Source organism: Mandrillus leucophaeus, unplaced genomic scaffold (genome assembly GCF_000951045.1).
Source record: "Mandrillus leucophaeus isolate KB7577 unplaced genomic scaffold, Mleu.le_1.0 Scaffold158, whole genome shotgun sequence".
NCBI classification, from domain to species: Eukaryota; Metazoa; Chordata; class Mammalia; order Primates; family Cercopithecidae; genus Mandrillus; species Mandrillus leucophaeus.
The window spans coordinates 1,389,860-1,399,189 of record NW_012101565.1 but is presented as its reverse complement, the minus strand read 5'-3'; the positions used below and the strand labels follow the sequence as shown (position 1 = coordinate 1,399,189).

At 56.5% G+C, this 9,330-nt stretch overlaps 1 protein-coding gene across 4 annotated transcripts in view; it reads left to right on the top strand.

The window, feature by feature from the left end:
- NRBP2 (nuclear receptor binding protein 2) overlaps positions 1-6,908 on the top strand; it is an 8,370-nt gene extending 1,462 nt beyond the window's left edge. The window contains exons 1-18 of one of the 4 annotated variants that reach the window (XM_011975670.1): positions 4-314; positions 391-513; positions 590-691; positions 795-884; positions 1,067-1,107; positions 1,208-1,302; positions 1,420-1,443; positions 1,513-1,596; positions 1,677-1,732; positions 1,840-1,935; positions 2,965-3,097; positions 3,198-3,300; positions 3,394-3,444; positions 3,519-3,654; positions 4,478-4,531; positions 4,628-4,691; positions 4,784-4,839; positions 4,929-6,705. In XM_011975670.1, coding sequence (XP_011831060.1) covers positions 406-513; positions 590-691; positions 795-884; positions 1,067-1,107; positions 1,208-1,302; positions 1,420-1,443; positions 1,513-1,596; positions 1,677-1,732; positions 1,840-1,935; positions 2,965-3,097; positions 3,198-3,300; positions 3,394-3,444; positions 3,519-3,654; positions 4,478-4,531; positions 4,628-4,691; positions 4,784-4,839; positions 4,929-4,997 — 1,362 coding nt within the window. In that variant the 5' untranslated portion in view covers positions 4-314; positions 391-405 and the 3' untranslated portion in view covers positions 4,998-6,705. Of the gene's footprint in view, positions 1-3; positions 315-390; positions 514-589; positions 1,108-1,207; positions 1,303-1,419; positions 1,444-1,512; positions 1,597-1,676; positions 1,733-1,839; positions 1,936-2,964; positions 3,098-3,197; positions 3,301-3,393; positions 3,445-3,518; positions 3,655-4,477; positions 4,532-4,627; positions 4,692-4,783; positions 4,840-4,928 lie in introns of those variants that run through there. The other 3 variants (XM_011975672.1, XM_011975671.1, XM_011975669.1) reach the window with 3 other exon arrangements.
- Positions 6,909-9,330: the final 2,422 nt, after the last annotated feature.

Genomic DNA, 9,330 nt, shown 5'->3' with positions numbered 1-9,330 from the left:
GGCGCGCGGCGCCTGGAAACCTCTCCACGGTCCCTCGCGGCCAGCGAATCAGCCACCCCTGGACCCCTTTGGCCTGGCGCCCGCCCTGGGATTCCCTGAGGGCCAGTCTCCTCCTAGGACCACCTCCCCATGCCTCTGGACTCAGCCGCTAGGTTCCTGGGGATCCCCCTCGACCCCTTGAAACCTGCTCCAAATCCCCTTAGCCCAGCCCTTGGATAGGAGCCGTTGGCTCCTGGGGGCAGCTACCCTCCAAGCCCCCACCTTCCCGCAGAGTGGCTCAGGTCCTACAGTCCACGCTTGGGCCCACTGGAAAGGTATAGACAGGGACCAAATCCTCACCCGCAACCTGACACACACCAGGGCACACATAACCCCTTATTCACTCCCCAGGTAAACCAGGGGAACATGCCAGGGCTTCAGAGCACCTTCCTAGCCATGGACACGGAGGAGGGGGTAGAGGTGGTGTGGAACGAGCTCCACTTCAGAGACAGGAAGGCCTTCGCGGCGCACGAGGTGAGGCCGCTGCCCCCTCCTCATCCTGCCTGGGTGACCACCTGCTGACCACCTAGAGACCACCCTCCCTCCCCAGGAGAAGATCCAGACTGTGTTTGAGCAGCTGGTGCTGGTGGACCACCCCAACATCGTGAAGTTGCACAAGTATTGGCTGGATACCTCCGAGGCCTGCGCGAGGGTGATTATGGGCGAGGCCCCGGGCAGGCAGAGGCCACAGCCAGGTGGGGTGGGCATGGGGACGAACGCGCAGCTGGTGGAAATCCTGAGCTCGCACCCTGCAGGTCATCTTCATCACAGAGTACGTGTCATCAGGCAGCCTCAAGCAATTCCTAAAAAAAACCAAGAAGAACCACAAGGCCATGAACGCCCGGGTATGGGGAGCGGGCTGGGGCAGCCACGGGGACAGGACGGGGTTGGGGCAGCCTCGGGGACTGGGATGGTGAGGGGGTGCCCAGTGGCCTCGGACAGGGACTGGGCGAGGATGCGGGGCGGGCTCCGCAGGCCCAGCCGCCTCTCCTGCGCCCACCCGACGGAGTCGTGCGTCCGCCGCCAGGCCTGGAAGCGCTGGTGCACGCAGATCCTGTCCGCGCTCAGGTGAGGGCCTGGGCTGGCCCGGGCGCTGCGCTGCTGAGCCCCCGCCTCTCCAGAGCCTCCTGACCGGCTCCTCCTACTCTCCCCTCCCCAACGTCTGCAGCTTCCTGCACGCCTGCAGCCCCCCGATCATTCACGGGAACCTGACCAGCGACACCATCTTCATTCAGCACAACGGCCTCATCAAGATCGGCTCTGGTGCTGGCGGGACAGGGCTGGGCCGGGGACGGGGCAGGGGAAGGTGCCTGCAGCCAAGGGCAGAGGAGTTCTGATGCTCCAGCAGCTAACTCCGCTCTTTCTCCCGCCCCTTGGCAGTGTGGCACCGAATCTTCTCCAATGGTAAGTGCGGACTCTGGGGGATGGGGTCCTGGAGAGGTCCCGCCCGCTCAGCCTTTGCGCCCTCCACAGCGCTGCCGCATGATCTCCGAAGCCCCATCCGCGCTGAGCGAGAGGAACTTCGGAACCTGCACTTCTTCCCCCCAGAGTACGGCGGTGAGTGGCGCTGGGTCTGGGCGCCCCGTGCCTGCCCTGTGTGCTTCTCTCCTACCCGTCCTGTGTTCTCTCCTGTTCAGAGGTGGCCGATGGGACCGCTGTGGACATCTTCTCCTTTGGAATGTGTGCGCTGGAGGTACTGCCCCCGCCCTCCACCTTGTGCTCTGCCCTCCTCCTAGCTGTGCCCTGCCTGGCTCACCTGTGTGGTCCCTTCCCCATGCCTGACCTGGCTCTGTGCCCCAGATGGCTGTGCTGGAGATCCAGGCCAACGGGGACACCCGGGTCACAGAGGAGGCCATTGCTCGTGCCAGGCACTCACTGAGTGACCCCAACATGCGGGTAAGCAGCTTGCCCTGCCCCTCCCCAGCTGGCTCACTGTGCTCAGCTAGGCCAGCAAGGTGCTCCAGGCAGGCCTGGGAGAGCATCACAGTTTATGTAGCAGAGGGGTATACCAGCTGGCTGCACCCCCGCAAAGAGGACCTCAGTGGGAGCACATACTGGTTCCAGGCCTGAAGGCCCTAATGGGTCAGCACATTCTAAGGACAAGAAGGCAAGAGAGACCCTCCCTCTGTGGCTGCTATCACCATGCCCGTTTCATAGATAAAGAAACCGAGGCTCAGAGGAGATGAGTCCTTTGCCTGAGGCTTTAGAGTAAGTGGTGGAGCCAACATCTGCACCTGGGTCTGCTTCACTCCAAGTCCTTGACTTTAAGCTTCTAGGAGGTGATGAGGCTCCAGCTTGTGGGGGGACATGGTGGGTGCCAAGCAGGCAAAAAGAGGTATGGGATGGAAGCTGCATCCATAGCCCCCTCTGCTTGGAGTCCAGACTTAACTCCATGGCCTCAGGAGATGGGGGTGCCTGGATGGGGCTGGTAGGGAGCTGGAGCCAGGCTGGGCACGGATGTGGACAGAGTGGGGAACCAGCAAGGTCATCTCCAGTGCTGGGCCTGAGCTGAGCTGATCAAATGACCATGGGTAGCGAGAGGCAGAGCTTGCAGTGAGCCGAGATCGTGCCACTGCACTCCAGCCTGGGCGACAGAGTGAGATTCCGTCTCAAAAAAAAAAAAAAAAAAAAAGACCACAGCTTGCAGGTGTGACTTAAAGATCATGGCTCCTACTCCCCATGATTTTTGGGAGGTTGAGGGAAGCAGAGCATGGTGCTCCAATCCCAGAACCCAGCTGTCCTCAAGCCCAGAGGGCCAGGTCCTGGCCTGGCTGCTGCCAGGACTCCTCCCTACGGGCATCCCTGCATGTCCTGTATGTCCCTGAGGAGGAGGGACGAGGAGAACTCAGGGACCACCTCTCCTCGAACTGTGGGGCCAGAGCAGAGAGCTCTGCACACCACCAGCCTCTCCTCCCCATGCCCCAGGAGTTCATCCTTTGCTGCCTGGCCCGGGACCCTGCCCGCCGGCCCTCTGCCCACAGCCTCCTCTTCCACCGCGTGCTCTTCGAGGTGCACTCGCTGAAGCTCCTAGCAGCCCACTGCTTTATCCAGCACCAGTGTGAGCAGCAGGCCAGCCCAGGGGGTGACCGGGGAGGCTGCGGTTGGGATGTGGAAGGGGCCCTGCAGGACCCACGGCCTTGATGCTCCTGTGGCTGCAGACCTCATGCCTGAGAACGTAGTGGAGGAGAAGACCAAGGCCGTGGACCTGCACGCAGTCTTGGCGGAGCTTCCCCGGCCCCGCAGGCCCCCGCTGCAGTGGCGGTGAGCAGTCAGCACCCAGAAACCTCCCCTCCCCGTGCCTCCCCTCCCTGCGCCCCTGACCAGCCCCTCATGTGCCTCCCACCTCCATGCCAGGTACTCGGAAGTCTCCTTCATGGAGCTGGACAAATTCCTGGAGGATGTCAGGTAAGAACTGATGTAAGGTTGGGGGCCAGGCAGCTGTCAGGCCTGAGCCCCCAGCCACCCCGGTGTGTCTCCAGGAATGGGATCTACCCACTGATGAACTTTGCAGCCACTCGGCCCCTGGGGCTGCCCCGGGTGCTAGCCCCACCCCCGGAGGAGGTCCAAAAGGCCAAGACCCCGACGCCAGAGCCCTTTGACTCTGAGACCAGAAAGGTGAGTCCCCTCTTGCTGCTCAGTGCCATCCCTCAGACCTTCCAGCAGCCTGATAAGAGATTCCTTCTCCCAGGGCCTGCGTCCCCACAGCCCAGCTCTCCTCCTGGCTGCCAGAGACCAGATCCAGGCTGACCCCCTTGTGGGGATTATGGGGGTTGTAGGACAGGCTGGACACTCTCCTTTTCCGGGAGGCTCCCTGTCCCCTCAGATCCTCCCCTGCATCCTGCTGCCTGCCCTGAACCTACTCCAAGCATCCTTCCTCCAGAACTCGCCCAGGCTCTTCCACCCTGCCAGTACTCTTCCCCCCACCCTCCCATCCCCCACCTTGTGCTGATTCCCGGATATCTATGTCCTGGTGTCTCCCCAGACTTTTCCTGCAGCGCTGCCTCCTGGCCAGTGGCCTCTCTTGGTGCAGTGCAGCCAGAATTTATGTCCTAACAGGCAAACTGCCTGCTCCTGGCTGCCTGCAGAGATCATGGGAGTCCTCAGCTGATGCCCAGGCGCTGGGAGGCCTGGTCCTGCAGGCACCCTGCACTTCAGTGCAGTCGCATCCCACTCAACCTCCCTTTCCCCGTGCTCAAGTTCCCTCTTTGTTTAAGTTGTTCTCTCAGCAGTGAAAGCTCCTATTCAGCCTTCAGTACCCAGCACCTAATGTCGCCTCTTCTCGAAGCTTTCCTTAGCTCACTAGGCCACTAGCAGTGAGATGGGCTCCTCTTAGAGATTCCCCCCTTTCCAATCTCTGCTGTCCCTTCCTGGCCCCTCTGGGGCCGCGGCATGTGGTCTCGCTGCTGGGTCTGTGAGTCTCAGCCTTCTGCCGCTGCAGGTCATCCAGATGCAGTGCAACCTGGAGAGAAGCGAGGACAAGGCGCGCTGGCATGTGAGCGGGGCCTGGGAGGGCAGCGCTGCTGTGGGGAAGGCGGGAGCGTGGCAGACCCCCAAACCTCCAGCCGACCACGCCCCGCCGCCTCCCCAGCTCACTTTGCTTCTGGTGCTGGAGGACCGGCTGCACCGGCAGCTGACCTACGACCTGCTCCCAAGTAGGCTGGGCAAGGGACCTGGGCGGTGGGCGGTGACCCCGGGCAGCGGGTGGCGCAGCGGCCTCATGCCTCGCCTTACACCGTTGCCGCAGCGGACAGCCCTCAGGACCTCGCCTCGGAGCTTGTGCACTACGGCTTCCTCCACGAGGTGCGCTGGGCGGTGCAGCGTGGCCTGGCGGAGGGGGCAAGCGGGGCAGGCTGTGCCCCTCCGTCCCCCATGCCTCCCTCCTTCCGCAGGACGACCGGATGAAGCTGGCCGCCTTCCTGGAGAGCACCTTCCTGAAGTACCGTGGGGCCCAGGCCTGACCCAGTACCCCAGCCCCTGGGGACCATGCCGGGGTGCTGCCCAGGCAGGCCATGTGGGGGAGACCCCAGCACCGCGGGGCTGCTCTCCTCCGTGTGCCTGGGAGCACAAAGGCCCTGGTAGTGAAGAAACCCCCGCCTCCTGAGAGTGGGGCTGACCCTGCCTCGGGCGCCGCGGGGGTGGGGGGTGGGTGTGGGGGAGCCGTTAGGCCTCCCAGGTCCTTAGGTTCAGGGTTGCCCCCAGGACCCCTTCCCATATCCTCCATTCTCCACCCTGAGTTCCTACCCAGGCTGCCTGGCCAGGGCCACTGCCTGCTCAGCAGCCCTGCAGGGAGCCCCAGCTCTGGGGCTTGGGGGTGAGGGTCAGCCCTGGACAGACCTCTGCCCAGGGAACTGCTCCATGGGGTCTGGGAGAGCAGCCATCCCCGGCTGGCACCATAGACCCACACAAGGAGCCTGCACAGCAAGCCAGCAGTGACACACCTGCAGGTGTCAGGCATGGCACTGGGCACAACAGGGACCTGGCAGGAGAAACAGACCACAGAGAGGTCTGGAGTTGAGGCTGTCATCAGCAAAGCCCCTGGTCCCACGCAGCTCTGCCCTGGAGCCACCTCTTTGACCCTTTACCCACCCCGAGACCAGAACCTACAGCCCCTCTACAGATCTCCTCTGGCCACTGCAGCCCCTCCAACGGGCTTTTTCTCTCCTGCATTCCCTGGCCTGGAGGGGTCAGGGCCCCCACATCCTCTCTGCTCCTCAGATTCACACCCTCTCCATGTTACCTCCCGCACCTCCTCCCTGGGGCAGCTGCTCCCTGGGCCTCTGAGGATGTCAGCTCCTGGCTCCCTGCCTCTCTCCCACTGCACTCCTGGCTCAGTCTTAGAGGTTTCTATGCCCCCATGGATTCTACCCCTGCCTTCCTGGCCTCTTGATTCTTGGCTTGCCTCTCCTCCAATTCCAAACTTAGTGAAACGGCCTTAAACATTTTAAATTGTATGTATAAATTTAGCACAGTCATGCCTTTTTAAAAGCATTTCAAATGTCAAACCAGGAAGGCACACCACTGTATTAGTTCTATACTGCTGCTGTAAAATTTACCACAAACTTAGTGGCTTAGAACAACACAAATGTATTGCAATTCTGTAGGCTGGAAGTCTGACTACAGGTCTCACTGGACTAGAATCAAGGCTGGCAGGCTGCCTTCCTTCCTGGAGGTTCTAGGGGAGACTCTGTCTCCTGCTTCGTCAGGCTGCTGGCAGAATCCACATCCTGTCAGTGGCAGGGCCAAGGTCCCCACTTTCTTGCTGGCTGTAAACTAAGGCCACTTCCAGCTTGTAGAGGCTGCCTACATTCCTTGGCTCTTGGCCTCCTCCTCCATCTTCAAAGCTAGCAGTTTCAGTCTGTATCACGAAACATTTCTCTGGTTCTCTGCAGACAGGAAAGGTTGTCCCTAAGGACTCATGAGATTAGGTTGGGCCCAGCCAGATAATACAGGATAATCTCCCTCCTCAAGGTTTTTAATATTAAACACATCTGCAGGACACATTTTGCCATGTAAACTAACATTCACTGGTTCCAGGGATTAAGGAAGGAAACTCTTTTGTTGGGGAAGGGTGGCATTCTGCTGACCACAGCACCCCAAGCAAAAGCCAAAAACCAAAGCAAGACTTACTAACGCATATCAAATAAATTAAATGTACAAAATAGTGAATCTCAGTTATCTTAAATATTCCAATACTATTTACAAAATTATTCTAATTCTCACACCTTCCAACTCAAGATTAGTAATCTAAAATAATCTCCATATCCTAGATGGAAACCCTCATGTGAAACTGTCTGATTACGCACGGTCCTAAATGGTTTCAGTGGCAAACACATAACATTGTACTACTGATTAAACTGAACTTAAAAGCATCAATACTACCATTGCTGCACTTAATCATGTCTCTGTTGAATTCTTCCTTTTATCTTTTCAGAATTTTATGTGTATTGTTTTTAAAGTAGAATGGGTTTTTTTTTTTTTTTTTTGAGGCCAATGATAAATAATAAAGGCAGGCTCCTACTCTCATCCTCTCCAAATTCAACTCTCTTAACTGTTTCTTCAGGCATTTGAAATCCATGTTTTTCAAAATCATGAGCTTTCAGTCCTGTTTATTAGTTGTTTCACATTAGGTGTCCCCAGCCAGCATCCTCTGGGAGGAGGGTGGTCACCCGCCTCGGTCTCCTGATGCGGCATCGTTCTAGTGTGACGGGCATCACAGCTGCAGGGTGTTATCACAGCTTCATTACCACACGTCACAGGAGAACAGGGTGTTCTAGGATGGCATTTCTTGCACAACTTTTTGTTTTCCCTGGAGTTAATAATTGCCTATTTTTTGTTTGCCTGGTTTTCTGTATGTGTTTGTCATCGATTCATCTTTAGACTTTCCTGCAAAAGCATGAGCATCCTCTCACAGCTTAGGACTCATCACATAACTGACTGCTCAGTTTCTTCTTTTCCTGGAGCCCCCACTATGCAAGCCCCCTGCCCAGGCTACTTGTTCTTGGACTTATGGTCCAGTTGTCAGCATGGGTTAACTCTTCACCAGTGTCCTGGAATGCTTTCTTTTTCCTTCATTTGCTCTGTTTGAGAAGGACCATCCTCCAAGTTTCCTGAGAGGGTGCATAGGAGGTTGCGGAGTCTTTACCTGTTTGTCTTTTTTTTTTTTTTTTTTTTTGAGACGGAGTCTCGCTCTGCCGCCCAGGCTGGAGTGCAGTGGCCGGATCTCAGCTCACTGCAAGCTCCGCCTCCCGGGTTCACCCCATTCTCCTGCCTCAGCCTCCCGAGTAGTTGGGACTACAGGCGCCCGCCACCGCGCCCGGCTAGTTTTTTGTATTTTTTAGTAGAGACGGGGTTTCACCATGTTAGCCAGGATGGTCTCGATCTCCTGACCTCGTGATCCGCCTGTCTCGGCCTCCCAAAGTGCTGGGATTACAGGCTTGAGCCACCGCGCCTGGCCACCTGTTTGTCTTTATGCTAACCTCACATATGCTTGACGGTGTGACTAGTTACAAAAAGCTTGGCTTGGTTGAAAATCATTTATTCCCAGGATTTTGAGGGTGTCGTGTCATTTTCTTCTAGTTCTGAGAACTCTTGTGCCTTTCTGAATTCTGACTCTTTACCTATGATCTCTTCTGTTTTATTCTTTGCCCCATTACTTTGGCAATTTTCAATGATGTGTCTTGATATACAACTTGCCTTTCACCCATTGTTCAGGAAACATGACTGTTTGGTTCTAGGAAATTTTCGTGATTTATCTCTTTGTTGATTTCTCTCATTTCCTTATTTTCTGGACAATTTATTTAGATGTTGGGTTTCTGTTTTTCGGGTTTTTATTTTTTGTTTTTGTTTTTTGAGACAGGATTTGGCTCCGTCACCCAGGGTGGAGGGCAGTGGTATGATCACGGGGCACTGCAACCTCCACCTTCTGGGCTCCAGCAATGCTCCCACCTTAGCCTCCCTACTAGCTAGGACTACAGGCCTGTGCCACCATGCCCAGCTGGTTTTTTAAAATTATTTTTTGTAGAGATGTGGCCTCACTATATTGCCCAAGCTGGTCTTGAACCCCTGGGTCCAAGTGATCCTCCTGCCTCAGCCTCCTGAAGTGCTGGAAAGGCAGGTATGAGCCACTGTGCCTGACCTGGACTTCTCTTTTGAGATGCAGTCATGGTGGTGGAAACAACACAGGCTCTGGAGCCATTCTACTGCTCCCTGCCTTGTGATGTTGCCCATCAGTAAAAATGGGGATAACAGCTGTACCCATTGCATAGCACTGGGTTGTGAGGATCCCATGAGTGAATGTGTGTAAGAACAGTGCTGGGCACCATGCACCCTGCGTGCACGTTATTGTCAAGGGAAGCTGTTCCCAGAGGGTGGTGCCTGTGGCTTCCCCTGGTGGTGGTGGTGGACCAGACCCCCACCACCCATCCACCCCCTCCATTGTGGAGGCCTTGTGTGCCAGACTGGCCCTAAGGGCACCCACCTGTGTTACTGCTATTCTGTTTTCCAGCGATCTGGTTCTGTCATTATACATTCTGGAAGACTTCATCTTAAAAAGCCTATTGAATTGCTCTTTCCCTTCATGTTTTATTTCTAAGAGCTCGTTCTCATCCTGAGTGTTCTTTCTCTATAGCCCCCAGTTCCTTTTTATTGCCTGTAATACCTCTAGTATCTCTGAGAATGGCATTTTAGTTTTCATTTTTCTTTGGCTTCCTTTATTGTCTCTGTTTCTTCTGAGTCCCTTTGCTTCTTTCTCAGGTGTCTGGTGATCCTGGGCTGTCCAGTTGCTTTTAAGAA